Source organism: Lepisosteus oculatus, chromosome 8 (assembly GCF_040954835.1).
Source record: "Lepisosteus oculatus isolate fLepOcu1 chromosome 8, fLepOcu1.hap2, whole genome shotgun sequence".
NCBI classification, from domain to species: domain Eukaryota; kingdom Metazoa; phylum Chordata; class Actinopteri; order Semionotiformes; family Lepisosteidae; genus Lepisosteus; species Lepisosteus oculatus.
In genome coordinates this window covers 9,041,811-9,058,760 of record NC_090703.1, presented here as the reverse complement: position 1 = coordinate 9,058,760, position 16,950 = coordinate 9,041,811, and the positions used below count along the sequence as shown (strand labels likewise).

Sequence of the window (16,950 nt, the reverse complement as noted above, 5' to 3'; positions counted from 1 at the left end):
CCCACGCTGCCTCCACTATAAATCCTGCTAAAGCATTCCATGAGTTCATAGCTATATAAGTAAGAGATTTGATTAGTACTAGTGCAAAATTGTCTTTTAACCAGTTTTATAGTTATACTTTCTAGTGTCTTGTACTGAGGCTAGTTGGAAAGATTACATTCCTTAAACCCGTTTTAGTAACCTCATAATTTTCTTAAGCCTTCAGTATGCTCTGTTCAGGTCTTTGCTTGCAGTATGCATATGGATAACATTATGGATAGTTTTGGGAACGCTTTATAAGAAAAACATATTTGTATTGCCTTTTCTGATGTCAATGAGATCTGTACATAAAAATACCGCTATTCTGGTCATTTTTTTTTTGTTAAATGATTGGGGAAAAAATGTTTAATTGAAATAACTCGGTTCCACTTCACTTAATAACATCAATGGAATAATTTTGTTATAATTTTGAAAAACCCTTTGTGAAAGATTTATAAAATAGCCACAATACTGTGCAAGAGCCTGCAGAAAATGATCCCTGTCTTTGGCAGTGATAATTGATATGATAAGAGAATGTTAACAATTCTAACTAATCAACACTTTATGATGTAACACTGGAAACATCTTTATCCATGTATTACCATGTTTCGTAGATGCAATGCAAATTTATATAAGGAATGCACAATTATCAATTGTTAAATACAGGTCTTTCATATTTTTCCTTTAGCCTAACCTAAACCTAATTAACCATTTCAGAATCTATTTTAAAACTAATTTATTTCTACAAAATGATCCACCTTTTGTCACTGTGGTTAATAACATTGTTGATTTACAAATTAAAGTTTTAGACAAGTGTACAGTATGCTTACACTAGTTATTAACTTTTTACATATAAATATAATATGTTGAAGAGACCATTTCTATTCGTTAATTCACTTCTGTTGCGTTTGTGTACATTTATACGTCTGAGTGTGTCACTTTCCATTCCTTCTCTTCAATCCTTTTATATAGGGAGCTTTTTCTTCTGGAAAATGTTTTTGTGTATCTGAAAATGGGATACGTAATCCTGAGAAACAACATTCAGTTTTGATGTGACATTTTTTAAGCCTTTTGTGTCTGATGCTCAGCCCAATCTTTTGCACATCAGTATGACCTTACAGGACAGTTGTAATGTCACCGGGCTGCCTGTTGTCGTCATGGAACCTGTAAGATTTTTATTTTTTGAGGCAAACAAATCAAAGGAGATCTTCCTGAGCAGATTCCTCTTGGTCTGTTGTGAAGAAATGAAATGGGGATGTGAATTGCTGTGTATCAGTTTGTTTCAGACACTGTTGGGTGCTTTTCTTCCCCATCACACTTCTCCACAGTCAGTTCTGAGAAATCTTCAGAAGCCATTCCTCTTCTGAAAACATGATGTTACAAATGAAAAGAACAATGGGGAAATGTACAGAGTACAATCAAGAAGATATTGATTGTAGAAGATAAGCATGTGGAAGGACATTGATCAAAAGAACAGGAATAAAATGAACGAGTATGTGCTATAAACTGCCCCTATTTAAATGATAAGCTGAAGTCTAATGACTCATTCTTGAATTTCCAGACAAGCCTCTGTTACTGTATAAGCTAAACGGAAGCTGTTTGCCCCAATTTTGTTTTTCAGTGGGTTAAATCATCATTCTGGCCTTTGTTTTAGTTGTGTGCTGCCCACAGGTGTTTCTATCTTTATGAACACATCCTTATACATACTGTGCAGAGCCACTCTGGTGTGCGTTAAATGCTGTAGGAATTATTTAAATGATTAAAATATATAAAATCATCTACAGCCATTTTTTTGTTAAGCCGGTTAGAAACACGCTCAAATCTGATTCCTTATGAAGGTAAATTTAAATTGAAAATCAGAAGACTAGAAGGAATTTAAACATCCTTGACATTTCTCTAGGCACTGCCACAACAAGTAGCCTTGCATTTCCTTAATTATTCTTTCTCGCTTCTTAAATTAGTTTAATTAGAAACAGGAGAATGTTATGCAGGATACAATCAGTGTTTAACAAGCAAGCAGCCAATAGAATTTATTTTTGGTAGCTTCATTTAACTGCAGTTGAATTGTGTTATTGGTCTTCGAGATTAAGATTACTGTATAATTATGTCCCTCATACATGGCTTCCTTCATCTTAACACTCATTAGGACCATTAAAAAAGAAGTAGTGGTACCTGAAGGACTAGGATTCATTAATTCACTTAGCAATCCTGTGATGTGTAAGGCACAGCTTGGTGCCTTCATCCAATTATAAACAAGGCTGCAGCAAGTTCACCCTGATGCTTCGTACATGTCTACAATTTTAACATTAAAAATTGTATTGATTTTTTAAACAAAACAAACATGACAGTCTCGTAAAAAAATACAAGTAAGAGTACTTACAATGCAGGTCAACAATCTGCTTAAATATAACTTTATTTTCTGGATTACGTTGTCTAATCAACAACTACTATTACTATTAAAAAAAACAGGGAAAAAAGGATTTTCATGACTGGATATAAAGATATTCATGATACTTGTCTGTATAGATTAGAAACTAAAGTTGTAATGATTTAAATTTGTGATGTCAAAATGACATTAGCAAATGAACATGCAAGCGTTTTCCAAACCAATTTGTGTACACAAGATATCCTTACTAATTTTCACACCAGTCACATTCTTCTATTAATAAGGAAAATAAGAAATCTTTATTTTAAAATACATAGGCTCAATTACTGTTAAATCCTATTTTATATACTGTAAGTGAAAAGCAAACATCAGGCATAACATGATTTTTTGTGATGATCAGTAACCAAGTACATTTGATTTAGATATACTGATAAAAAAATGAAAGGATATACAACAATTAATATATAGTTCGTCCATGTAGGTTTTCAAGGGTATATACGACATTCTTTTATAATTGAATATTAGAGCTGCATAACTAAGTACTGTAATTGGCTCAAATCATTTTTCTTTTTCTCTGTACTGAATAAGGCGATAGTTTTCTTTTTTTTTGCAATGTTTTTTTTCCATTCTTAGAATCGAGGATATTTTTTTCTTACTAATTTATGCTTAATTCCAGGATGTGTTTAACCAATTCCTGTGGAAAATCTTTTGAAATCCACAACACATTAAATCATGCTTATATTTTTTTTTACCACTTAAAAGTCACCCTGAAAACCAGGTAAAAAAGGTGAAAAATGTTTCCAGTTAATTTGACAAAAAAAAGATGACTGATTTACATCTCCATTGCCGTTGGTCTGATTATTACTTTAATAATGTGGGTGATCATACAAAATGTCCTGATGCCACTGTATTCAGCTGTGCCCATCTGTACTGTAGGTGACTTCTTACAGGCAGGCTGAAGATTTAAACTCCTCAGGCACCTCGCTGTCCAACTTACAGATGACTTTGTAGATCGCTTTCTTCCAGGAGGGGTCTGAATCTTTTGAAAGTGAAATAGCATTGAAAAATTCTTGCAGTGTAATTTCTGCGACTTCGAGAAATCTATCGGGAACCTGTGGGAAGAGAGGAAAAGAGAGTTGTGAATTGAATTAACCTGTTTAGAATATGTAAATATTCCTATAAATAAATAAATAAATCACATTCAGCTTAATGTGAAATTTTACATAAATGCTCTTTAATTATAATTAAAGGAAAAATCCTGCAGTGTGAATGCGTGTCTCTCTGTGTGTACCCTCTATTGTGCCCATTGCTTTCCAATAGCTCCCACACAGCCCTGTATTAGAAAAATGTTAGAAAATGGATGGATGGAAAAATCTGGTGCTCTTTTTCTATATGCTGGATCAAATTCAATGAGTTTATAATACCTAAATGTAGCTTTGCAGTAGAAACCTCATGTATTGGTGAGGCACTTTCATATCAATCACAAAATTCTTCTTTGCATTGTGTGTCGGTAAGGAGGCTTAACTAAGGGCTTAAGGAAGAATTTTCATAAATTATTTTCAGTGCATTAAAAACAAAACAAAACAATGAGCAAAATTCATTCTGCATGGTCCTTTATCACCTAAGACTGAAATGTTTGCGCTTTTTAATGTCTCCATTCTTATTACATATTTTTAAAACATAAATGAAACTCCCTTTTGGAGTGCTTGTGTTTTTATTACTTATTAACTCAAATCTGTCATTACACAGTTGCTGTCACTTTGTTTTTTTATTCAGTCTTAATAATCAGCACAAGGTAACGACTTCTAATGTGACAAGAAAGCTTGATGGTAGCTAAAGCTCAAATGCACAGATTTATTCACTGAATAACTGATCTTGTGGTTTTCCTTTCACAGATTTGTAACATTCTTTTTTCCAACCTTTGGTTACGCAGTAGATAAATAGTGTTAAACCTACAGTACTTAAGGAAAATAGTTCTGGTGAAAGTAGTATTTACAAATGAAAATGAAATTTGAATGTATTAATATTAAGTCTGCTATACTGTCCATATTTTATAAGGCAGGCTTTATGAAATGGTTGATATTTTTCCATATTATGGTGAGAATTTACAGGAACGTTTCTCTCTTTACTACTGTACGGACTGACACTCAAGGATGTTTTTTTTCATCAAAACATGTAAAACATTTACAGAATTAAGTATAGGTAAATTACGTCTTGTTTTGTGGAAAAACTGCATGTTAATGGGAACATGAATACCACTTCAGCAGATTCAACACTGGTCACAGAACGAGATGCCCCAAGAAAATGTTCAAACAATGCAAAATAAATAACATTATTTCAAGCAGAGTATTTAACTGGCTGTTGCTGAGATTAGTTATCTTTTGCCTTTAGTGCCTAACAAAAACCCTCCCTGGGAAAGGAATGTCTTGATTTAAAGGTAAAGAAAACTGTCTCGGCCCTTTCCCACCAAACTCTCTTCATCCTCGGAATTCATAGAATCTTTCTCAGCGTTCCGCGTCACTAGTCATCGGGAGCCTCGTTCAGGCGTGCTGTTCCTCTAATCCTGAGTTGTTTTAGTGTGATTCTGTGGCTTCCTCTTCCCACAGTTTTATAATATACTGCACTAAAGTTTAGATAATGGGCTTAAAGACCACTCGGCCTCAGGTGGACTGCGCCATGAGGGTCAGTCCCAGGACACTCTCATACGTGACCAATGGGAGATACATGTTCACCAGTGGCCAAAACAAACAGATCATACATCCAACTTTTTAGCAGCTTTCAGGTTGGTAAATGCAACTGTACTGTATATATTTTCACAAGATATTAATGATCACCTATGGATGAAGATCAGAATCCATTACTCAGTATTTCTCTGTGCTGTAATGTTTAGTATGGGCCGCATACAAGTTGGGTATTATGTTTAAGTTTTTTTATTTTAATTTTTAATAAACTAAATGTATGCAATCTAAACTATATATTTTACACTATTGTTGATAAAATGAACCCTTGCAAAGGTGCTGTTCTCATTTGGTTATAAATTTGAGTTATAAGCATTTTAGTCTTCAGAAAATCTAACTTTTGGCAGAAACAAAGCTTTGGTAAAATAAAATATCTGGCTCCATACTGACAAAATACCTCTTCTTGCACAATAATACATTCCAGGTGAAAACACATGAACGGATGGGAGATTCTACAAACCTGGAAGTCATTTGCTTTGTTATAGTGCATGTTGAGGGCTCGAAACAGTTCGGAGTCCCTTGTAACTGACAGATCTTTAACATTCGTTACTCCATCCAAAATGGCTTGGCGAGCAAACTTCTCCATCTGAATGTAATAGAACTCACGGAAGTTGCTGAACCACTTGATCAGCTGAGAGGTGATGCAGCGATTGAACTGGAAGAGAGAAGAAGCAGTAAGCTCATTTTCCTGTGCTGGAGGTCAGTCCATAACTCTTTTTCTTTAAGGTTGTTTTTATATGGTAGATATCAGTCGTTGACTCTCTCTGCCTTTTATTTTCTAATGATGCTACATATTGTTTGAACCCTTTAAATATGCATGTGTTGAAGATGAGGAAAGTACAGTAGTTTATAAAAGTTTATATAGTGTTTTAAAAACAAGTTTTGCCCATGCAGTTTTTTAAATTAAAAGTTTTACAATTGCCAGATTAGTCATTTTAGCACACATGCTATCTAGATGCATTGTTTGTATTGTCCTTTTCTTACTGGGTTTGTGTACTCCATATTTGCAATATGTACTGTTTTGTCAACTTTTCTTGAAGATTAAAAAGTGTTCCGAAGCAACGTGTTCTTCACCTTTGTCTTGTCATTAGTCATGCTATTTTATCTTTTTATCCAAGAAAATAATGCGTGAAGCCAAAGGGGCAAAATTTATTTTTTTTTGCCACATGGTCATCAAAGCCTTTTTTTCCCCTCCTGTCAGTGAGCATCTGCAGTGCAAGACCAGTAGGAACCTTCCTTCTCAGTGACTCAGTTTGATCCAATGGATTCAGACATCGGGATTAGCTACCTGTCATTCAGGATGGCTTCCTATTGACCGGGTCATGGGCCGGAAGGAGAGATGGACTTACTTTTGACCTCGAGGGTCAGCACTATGCAGCTCGTCCGTTGAGCCCACTTCAGGAAGGGCAGAGCGCAAGGAGAAAGTACTGATATTTACATCAGTCTTTCTTCTGCTCTAGGTCCTTCCGGAGAACCATTTTTATATAGTTAAATATACTTAAATTACCCCGGCATTGGGCATTCTACATTTCTACTGTAGGTGCAATACTGATGTATCTTTTTTGTATAACAAATATCTACAGTTCCTTTTCAGAGACTACCAGTTTGATAAATTGGCAAGATATGGCTAGGTAAATGAAAAACAAGTTGGGTATTTTACTGCTACCAACTTTTCAACATATAATTTGTTAATATTTTAATACTTTTCAACATATGTGTAATGTACACATTAAAAAAGCTCTTAACACTTTGGTGCATATTTCACACAAAGCATAAGCAATAAAACGCATGGCCTTTCTTATCAAAACACTGAAGACATTAGCGAGAAGTGTTATTATGCTTCGTGTAAAAAGATGAAGAAAGATTAAAACTTCCAAAAAGTAAAAGTAAAAAAAAAAGGAATTTCTTACTTTGCTTACCTTGACATCTGGAAAGAATGTTTTTAAGACGTTGGAGCTGGGGTACCGGGTGTAGAAGAACATTAACTTTGCCTTCTTCAGGTGATTGGGTGTTAGGCCTTCCTGAATGTGCCTTATAGTTAAGAAATAGTGCCTTAAAACCATTCAATACATCTCTGTTTTAAAATATTTTCAATGTTCGTGATCTGATTACTGTATGGAAAAAATAAATGAGACATTTCAGCTGAATAAATGAAAAAAAAGTACCTAGTTGACCAAAGAACAACTAGCAGACTTTATTTCAGCTGTTTTAATCCACTTTTGTCATTACTTTCTTATACAGAAGATTCTGCTGTTCCTGCCCTATTACATTACACAAAGACTGTGCTAAGGAAAGAGTCTACAATGATATCTCACACTAAAGGTGTATATTAGTAAGTTTACCTCAATCAATGACATTAAGGATTTTTATCAGTATTTTAGCGTGATGTCTGTTAAGGGTAATTGCTAGCTATCATTTGTCAGTGCATTAAAAAACAACATCTGGATGTGTGAAAGGTGGCAGTTTTCATAGGTTCGCAACTAAAGGCAGAAAAATATATTAATTTGTACTGGTAAGTTCATTTGGGGAGCTCAATTGCTACAGTGTTGAGCTACTCATAAAAGGGTATCCCTGCCAGTCTCAGTTCACCTTGCAAGAATGGGCAATAGGATCCTTTCTCTTCCTTTCTGTATGCGTGAGATATATAAATGCATACATGTACATGCTCTGTATGTGATGGTAAATGCCAAAGCCAGGTTACCATGGACAGAAGCCTCGTTTATACACTATCTTATCTAACCTGAGCTTCTGGCTAGGCACTTTCAATTTCAATTCATTTCAGTTTTATTTGTATAGCGCTTTTTACAATGGACATTGTCACAAAGGAGCTTTACAGATTTCCGGGCCTGAACCCCCAGTGAGCAAGGCTAGGGCGACATCATCATCTTAATATTAATAATTATAATAGATAATGACTTTGAGATAGGACTTGCCATTAGATGTCATTAGAGGAGCTTAGATTATGCTATAACTGTCGCTTAAATTCCTCATGCTGTAATGCAGTGGTAGACATTTTCATTCATGACAGGGAAATATAAATAAGAACACTAAACTCCCACCCAATACTGTACTTCTCTCTCGCACATTGACTGGGCAAGTTTTTTTGTTGTTGTTATGGTTTCTAGTGTAAAATGTTTGTTTCTGCAGGATCTGACCAATTTTCTAGCCCACTGCAGTGCCAGTCATTTCACCTCTGCCCACAATAGCTGGTAACCTCTCTCATGACTTCACCGTCTGGCCTTAACACACGCACACACAAATTTATACTGTATAATAGAATTGACAATACTTACACTCAACAACAGTACTGTTTAAACCCACAGCAAAACCAAAAAGGAATGTTTTCCAAAATGTGGGTTAAAGGTCATTTTCATTAACAATTTTCATTTCAATATTTTAAAAATCTACCTTATTATTAAATCTGTCGTATGTTTACAAAGATGTATCAGTAAACGAATTTTAAAACTGATAACAATGGGGGGAACGAAGAAATGAGTGGAAAGCGAAGAGCAAATTAAATGTGCTTTAAAGAGCCCGAGCTGATTTTTTCTGTTTACTTAATATGTAAATAGATGTCTTTTAATTAACCTCCATTATTGTTTGTGAAAAGGAACACATGACAGCTATTAAAAGGTTTTTGTGTCATGTTCTGATGCTGCTCTCATGGCCTCATTCCTCTCTGAGTTTGCCTATTGTTTCACAGATGGGGGACAGTGTTAATGAAGGCAACACTTTCTTCAGAAGCTCAAAAGCATTTTAATGCAAGGATAACAGGGAGAAAAAACAAGAAATATCCTTGTATTTGTTTTCCAACTCTGCACTTTCCATTATTTGTCTAATGAGACTATAAAAACCTTGGTCCTTTCACTACTTCTAGAGAGACTAACCAGAGTTTCATTTCTGGGTCACAGAAACAAAGGCAGAAAGCGCTTGTGGGGAGAGAACGGGAGAGAGGATTCTCATTCTCTTGCCTCTGCCCTCCAAGACAAAGCTTTCCTTATTAAAAGTTACTTAACAATTGCACCTTTGGGAATTTCACGTGACACTAATTTTCAATTGATTTGTTCTCATAAAAATGACCTCAAGCAAACAAGCCCAGAGAATAACACAACAAAGTCATTTAACTAAAAAAGCACCTTACATTATTTAAGGCAAAGGTGCATTTGGAAAAATGGAGAAGTGCATGTCGCCAAAAGATTTATGAGGCGCTGATTAAACAGCAGCCAGCTCACACTAAAGAAGAAAAACATTTCTTGTAAGGACGTTCATAGCCTTTGTGAATCTCAAACACTGAAAAACGGGAGGTTTTGTCCAGTAAATGAAAACCAAAATGTTTATTTTGGGTTCATCTTAAGTTGTTGTAACAAGGTGAACACATACATATTGTGGATTTTTGAAGAATATTTCAAGTACAATAAAAAAAAAGCTCAGAGAATTTCCTGAATAAAAACACTGCTTTTTCTGCCTTTGAAAATTGTCTTTTGTTCCTAGCAATTTCTTATCAAAGCCCTGTATTCCTTTTTATTTGTCTTTTTCCAGACTTAAAGTCATTACTCTGCCCAGATTAAAGAAGATGCTGTAATTTTCTTTGGGGTTACCAAGATCAAAGGGAAAATTCTCCTTGAAGTCTGTGCTACTGGAACTCTTAATGCTACAGTGAGGCTCACCGAGTCATTGTTCTGCTGGAAAGGGAAGAAAGGAAAATTGGCATTTGTTGGTTTACCTTTGTTTTCAAAGGCAGTAGATGGGAATAATAGTAAACTTGTAGAAAGAAAGATTATTAAGGTATACTTCAACCACCTGAAAGCAAACCCATGTAAGTTCTGAGAATTTGTTTTTAGTATAATTTGCAATGACTACAGACACTACTGTATGTCCGGGTCTTTGGATTTTGCATTACACTTGAATGATACATGGTACATTCATGAAAGTGCTCACGTTTTATTTTGAAGACTGGCTATTATATGAAGTGAAAGGCAGCCATATGATGATAACATGATCCCCCTACATTACTGTCTGTGGATGTGGCTTGGAGTCCCTGCACAAAGAGTTCATTAAAGTGGAGCAAACTACAGTATGTGAAACCAAAGTCTTATTTTCTCTAAGGCTTAAAATATTTCATCTTTCTCTACTTGTACCTTACCCTTAACAGTAAGAATCACTTTTTTTAAAGGATATATTTAGTGACATGTAAGAGTTCCGGTCTGCCATGTTATGCAGATCCCCACATTCCATTTTGACATGAGGAAGGCACAGGCTGTCCACGGGTATCTGCCCCAGGTTCGGAGAACGGGACTGGTGAGTCATATGACTGGGACCTACTTTGGACCTCACCTTGATGACATCCCAAGGCATGTCTACTGAATCTGGTGAAGACCTGTCCATCGCTGGGGTCATACAGGGCAGGGTTCCAAAACTGCTGTGAGGTCCATATTTCAGGAGATGTTCAAGGATTTGATTTTCATGTAAAGCGGTGTTATAGTTAAACTGTAAAGGTTGATGTAAGTGAAATGGCCTTTTCAGGACTTGGTTTACAGACGTTGGGTGGCTTAGAGTTGGCTTACGTACCACCAGTGACAAAGCCTCCGTTTGGTCTTCAGGGATTTGCACCTCCACACTCTCATAATAGTCAGCAGATCTAGGTTTCATTGAGTCATCTGTGTGTGAATATTCCTGAGCAGCCACGATGATGGTCTTGTTCTCAGGTCCAGTATTATCTTGCACCGAAGTCTGCTCAAAGTTTATTTGAGATGTTTGGCTCAACAATGTAGAAGTGAACTTTTTAAGAACTGAGTCTACGCTCTTGTTCACAGCCCTGGATAACTCGGATTTCAAAGCCTCTGACAGATTCTTGCTCTCTTTATGTAAGGTTGGGAGGCTATTTTCAGTTTGCAGTGTCTCTTTCTGCCTGACTTTAATAGCGTCAAACTTTTTCTCTGCGTCGCTGTCGAGGTCCGCGAGGAGTTCACAGTCCAGGTTCTCCAGAAGGTCTGCGTTACGGTCCTCACCGCCATGCAGTACGAAGCCAGCTGGGTATGTCTCCACCCGGTCCTCATGCTCCAGCTCACTCACATTATAAACTTGGAAGAACTTCTCCTGGAGCTGCCTCAGGTGTCTTTGCATGGCCTGCAGCTGCTCTTTCAGCTTATGGCACTCTTCATCTTTACTGTTGGGTCTGCTGGCTCCACCACTGAGGCTGTGGTTCTGGTGCTGGGGGAGCCTCTGCTTCCTTTTGTTTTCCCGGTAGGTCTCCCTTATATCCCCACCAGTTTCACTCCTGTCTCCTTCTCCAGGCGTCTTTGCGTTAGGAGATCCTGCCATGCCTCTGATGATGTTCTCCACCCTGGCCCGCTTGGCTTGGTGGTGCTCATTCAGTGGTCGGTCACCCTCGGGGCTGGCTGTGGTAGAAGTGTGGCTACCTGGGGAAAGTGGCTCTAGGGTGCTGTCTTTGGATGAGCTGCTGCTTCTGTCCTCCTGGGCGGAATCTCCCATGGTGCAGCTGGAGACCGCAGTGGCAGGCAAGAAGAACACACCCTCCTCCAGAGCTCTCTTACTCTGAATGGTTTTACGCAAAAGCTGAGAAATGATGGATCCATTCGAGTACATATTCAGAGAGCCGTCATACAGATTTTTTCTGAAGGACGAATGGAGGATTTCCCCTTTGTCCTCCTCCAGATAGTTTGCGCTGGAGGAATGCATGTTTGGATCTGAGATGCTGAGGTTCATGTTTAGGGAGGCAATCGTTATTCAAAAAGAACAAAATTTAATGAAGAGATGCCCGAATCAATAAATCTGAAATGTTATCAAGCCCGATGTTGAGGATATCTGAAATAAAGACAAGCATTAAAAAACTTAATGTAAAAGTGTTTTCAATAGCCACCCATGTCCAAAATAAAATTTCCACACACAAATGTGTCTTTAAGATTGATTTTTAAATCACTCTCCCAAAGATCAATAAAATGGCAAAAAATAGATACCGTGAAAGTATTCCACCATAGCCATTGTCTCTTAATTAGAAGTTCTAGTGAGTCAAAATTTATAGAGTTGAATACTGAAACAGTGAAAAATGAATTCTAGCATCATATGAAAATCAACTCTATACATCTATCTGCTGCCACAATTGTATGATATTTTCTTTCAAAAAAATAAGTGTCTAATAAGGTCTGATGTATGATTTGTCTCTATCAATAAAATAGAAGGCAGCCACATCTTTTCTGGATTCCTCAGACATTATGTAAAAATGACATATGCTCTACATTAACGTACAAGTGACGCTCAGCAGCAATACATTGTTGACATTCCTGTTTGTTCAGCCTTATTGTACCAAAAACCATGAACATTTGAGCACAGCTCAGACCACAACACAAACCAATGATGAGTCCAACAATGCAACAATATCCCTCATTCTGCAGTGCTTGGTTTCGATCTTTAGTTTTAGGCTAATCTCATTCAAAAACCTTTCTTGCCAGTATGTATTCACTGTTCTGGTGAAGGACCCTTGCTTCTCACTATAAAGGCAAATTTAAAAAATGCAGAGATTGGGCATCATTAAACTGCAAAATAGCATCCCTTTATCTTGCGTGTTAAAAAAGATTAAAAACACCCTAAAAGATCTTTAATTATGGGACAAAAAGAGAGAATAAGGTCTCCTAAAGACCAAACAGATGAGTAAGATTTATTATTATAAAATATATAAAACACTCTTTTAATCTTTTTATTACTTGAGAAGCTAAAACAGTTGAAAAGTCAGTGATAAAAAATAAAAGACTTAACTACAGACTAATAAAAGATGTAAGGATACTATTATAACAGCACAGCACAATGAAACATGTACTTTCCTTAATGTAAATAATAACTTAAATGCATGAAGTGTTCAGAATAAATCTCTACACAACTCTGAAACAACAGTTTATGTTTAACACTAATATTTGTTTACATAGGCAAAAGCCTTAACTGTTACACGATTATAAATCGTACATGAAGGACATCAGGAATGTTTTGCTACAAAATTGGAAAGGTAGATAAATAACCAGTAACAAAGTCTGAGCCAGTCCATGAAAATTAACCTCAGTAAATTAAAGCATAACCCCTGATTCCTCATATTGTCCTTTTTTATAGCAACACATTGCCATTCCCTTTCAAACATGGGATGTAAATTATGCATTTGCACAGGTAGAACGTTTTCCAAAACCTTAACATATTTATAGCCCTGAAGAGATAATTACAATTTATCAGTAGATCCAAAATCCCAAAATAGGCTCATAGACAGTCTTACAATCAGTAAAAGTAAGAACCACACAGAACAAAGCAGAATGTATAGCTACAAGAATAGTGTTATTGTCGTTGTTGTTCATTTATTACAAGTACAGGTAGATACTAAAATACTGCACATTAATGTGTTACAAAACAGGTACAATTAACATACGCTGCAAATATAATTCCTATTAAAAAAGCATTCTCTATCAGCACCTAGCCAGCTACTGAATTCTTCAGAAACATTTTAATGAATCAAAAAACAATTCTGAAGCTTTTGTATTACTTAATCTTAAAAATAAACCTTTTCTGCATGACTCAGACGTAGTCAACAAGCTGGTAAACCACATACAAATTGTGAACTGAGGTGACAGAAAATCCTATTTTTCTGTAAAAATAAATGCAAATAAATAGGCCAAAGAAACGTTTAGCAAGCATTCTGTCTGTTCATGAAAAGTGAAAACAAAAAGAAAGACTGATGTATTATTAAACCATCATATCAGCCTTGAATACATTAATTGCTTTGGATAATAAAAACTTTATCATCATGCTAACTATATACTGTAACCTGTCTCTAGATTCATTTTGTCAGAGATTATACACCTTATCCCAACTATTAAAGGAATGATGGTTTTGTTTAGAATATTATTGCTGATCTCCATGTAAACTTCACTAGCATTTTACACATCCTGTACAGTGCCTTTCTCAGAACACAGTTTTCAGAATCTCATACATTTAAAGTACACCATTTATTTCATTTGTGTCACAATCACTGATTTTATATCCGCTTCTGAAATATTCTGAAATGACATATTAAAGAGAAAAAGCATCTCAGATGGCAGTTTTATTTATATAGTTTGAGAAAGTTGTTTACATACTAAAAAAAAAAACATCTGTTGATGAAACTTGTAAAAACAGAGCCACATTTGTTACACAGGATGTATGTTTATGAGATATTTGGTTCAACTGAGAAATATTGTTCAGTTGAATTCTTTGTATTGTTTGAGGAATTGTATTTGTGGTGTGTTCTTGAAATAACATTCTTGGGATAGTAAAGCAGACCTTACAATATTGTCAGACATACTAACTTAATGTACCTAAAATGCCCATATTAATTTTTAATGCAATATTAATCCTCAATTTAAGTTAAAAGAATTTAGTGTATGTATAGTACAAGCATTGCTTGTAAAAATGTGACCATATTTAAACGTAATCAAAGTATGTTCAGACTTGGACAAATTTGTGTTAAAATTAACCAACAGGTGAATTTGTTTCTCTCAAATAATTTTTGTAACATTAATAAAACATTAAGGAATCCAGCTTTGGTCTTATTGTTGATTTCAATCAACAAATCTTGATTAAAATCGTGTTGCTCCTGTTTGAACGCAGATTGCTTTGTGTTTTACTCAGCAATTATTTTCCATGTAATGAGAACTGGTCACAAGTGTGCTAGGTTTCAGAATTGGGCAAGTTATTCCACTTAGCTGAATAAAAGAGGAAATGAGGTACAGTAGTTGAGTAGTTGAATACACAACAGTTAATTAGTAACTTTACTTCCCAACAATAAATCAAAGCTTCTCTTACCGTTAAAATGGCATTTACAGTATTAAGCACACTTAAAAACAAGCACAAAAAACTAAGTTCCTTGTTATTTCTCTTTTATCTAAGACATTGGACATATCTTAACTGTAAAAACTATATTACAACAAATCATTTGACTAATTCAAATAAAAACGTTCTTATCCTTATCATCTATGACAGAGTGAAGCATACTCAGGGTACTTCCGTTTTTTCAGTGTTTAGTCTCATTGTGGTTAAATATTAAGAAGTATATAATTCGTAACTAAGGAGTTGAGTATCAATAAATTTAGAAAATGTATTCTAAAGTATAAAATATAAAATCCTACTCAAGATCTGTTACATTGTACCGTGGACAAAATGCTCCATCTTCCTTTTTTCACAAGATATGATGTGAAATGCTATATCACAAGATGTAAATGCATATAAATAACACGTTCTAGGAGTTTGTTAATACATCCTATTTAAAAACATATGTTTGCATTATTATATTTAATCTATAAGTACTTTCCCAAAACTGTTCTTAAAATAAATCTTGCCATACGGTGACCAAAAAATAAATACCAAGTATATAGCAAACCATTACATTGATAGAGGTGTAATACAAACAGGGCACAAGTTATTTGCAACATATTCAAACAAATTGATTATTATCCAGTAAATGCATTTCATGTTCTGCATTCTGACAGATTATTAAAAGCAGTCGGTGTCCTTCCTTAATTACAACAAATTGCTAGTCGACTACAATTATTAATAATATCGACAACATCTAAAGTCTATTTAAAGACGGAGAAATAATCACTTTAACACGGTGTACTACTTGTCCAGAAGATTAAGCTACAAAATGTTGTAGACATATACAGTATTTCTCTACACTTGCAAAGGCACATTATTTGCTTCAACCTGAAATGACTAGGAGTTTTTTTCCCCCACACAATTAAATATTTTTCATTGCCATCTTTCAGTAATGCGGTGAAAGTACAACTTAATAGTAGGAAGATGAATAAACTTGAAAAACAAAATCGGGAACGTTGCAGTTATGTTCTAAAAACAAAAAAAACAAAAGGCGTGTTATTCTGTTCCATAAAGGAAGGACACTTGAGATCGAGGAGGGTTTCTGAGGTTGTCTTACCTGCAGCCCCGCTGAGAAGATGCTACTCCCTATCCCTGCGAGAAAGGTTAAATCAATCCTGAGAGCAGGAGCCTCAAAGGCCGGTCCATGACACAAGGGGCTAGCGGAGGTGTGGTCAGCTCAGGCAAATCGGAGTTCAGCTATGTTAATGAGACGAAAGCGGCGCTGCAGGAGCGGAACATGACAGGGAATTACAAAGTAGCGGTGATGTTCGTTACAATCACATTTCGGTGCATGAACAGCAGATATCTCCCTTTCGTGTTTTTATGCCGTTCAGATAATGCGTTCCTTCTAACGTATCCCTTTTAAAACTCAAGCAGAACAGAGAGCTGTGCTTTCTGATACAGTACAACTGTACGATTTGACTGGGTGTCACAGCCCGATTCTCAGTCCGTGCTATTATAGCCCAGAAATAAAACGACAAGTTTCTGTTGAAAACTCGAGGTGAACTCGCCATTCTACACATTTAGAGTTGTAATAATTAATGAATTATTTGTGAATGAGTTAACTAAGGATAATTATCAATAAAATCTCATCACTCCCGTTTGAACCCCAAGCGTAGTGTTTATTCCAGTAAGCACGAGTTTTTCTGTTGCATTGTAAAGCAATATAAAACAATAAAGATAACTGTAGTAGCATCTGTGGGCAAATCCGAGAAGAGACGTTAAACCATTGCAAAATAAGTCAACGACATTCCTAGTTCTTCACTAGTGAAGAAATCCCATTTTTCACAAAGCAAGAATGTTTAACAAATGCGAGGGTACTTAAAAGAGACAACGTGTGCTTCCCAAATTCCTGTATTTAAAAAAAAAACATTTTTTACTCCTTTTGGATGTTCCTAATCC

At 35.7% G+C, this 16,950-nt stretch overlaps 1 protein-coding gene across 2 annotated transcripts; it reads right to left on the bottom strand.

Annotated features, from left to right (window-relative positions):
- Window positions 1–2,419: 2,419 nt before the first annotated feature.
- prox2 (prospero homeobox 2) lies at window positions 2,420–16,911 on the bottom strand. 2 transcript variants are annotated; one of them, XM_015350321.2, is made up of 5 exons: window positions 16,106–16,911; window positions 10,321–11,967; window positions 7,053–7,169; window positions 5,603–5,797; window positions 2,420–3,516 (listed from the first exon to the last, which is right to left on the bottom strand). In XM_015350321.2, the coding sequence occupies exons 2-5, from the start codon at window positions 11,866–11,868 to the stop codon at window positions 3,349–3,351; spliced, it is 2,028 nt and encodes a 675-aa protein (XP_015205807.1). In that variant the 5' UTR covers window positions 11,869–11,967; window positions 16,106–16,911; the 3' UTR covers window positions 2,420–3,348. The 2 variants fall into 2 exon arrangements, with proteins under 2 accessions (XP_015205807.1, XP_069049276.1); XM_069193175.1 differs by having other exon boundaries at window positions 7,062–7,169.
- Between the last annotated feature and the right edge of the window lie 39 nt (window positions 16,912–16,950).

Coding starts and splice junctions, on each gene's coding strand:
- prox2 (XM_015350321.2), bottom strand. CDS start 11,868: ATGAACCTCAGCATCTCAGATCCAAACATGCATTCCTCCAGCGCAAAC. Junction 7,170..10,320: donor ACTCTTACATGTCACTAAAT/ATATCCTTTAAA, acceptor ACTATAAGGCAC/ATTCAGGAAGGCCTAACACC. Junction 3,517..5,602: donor ACAAAGCAAATGACTTCCAG/GTTTGTAGAATC, acceptor CTCTTCCCACAG/GTTCCCGATAGATTTCTCGA.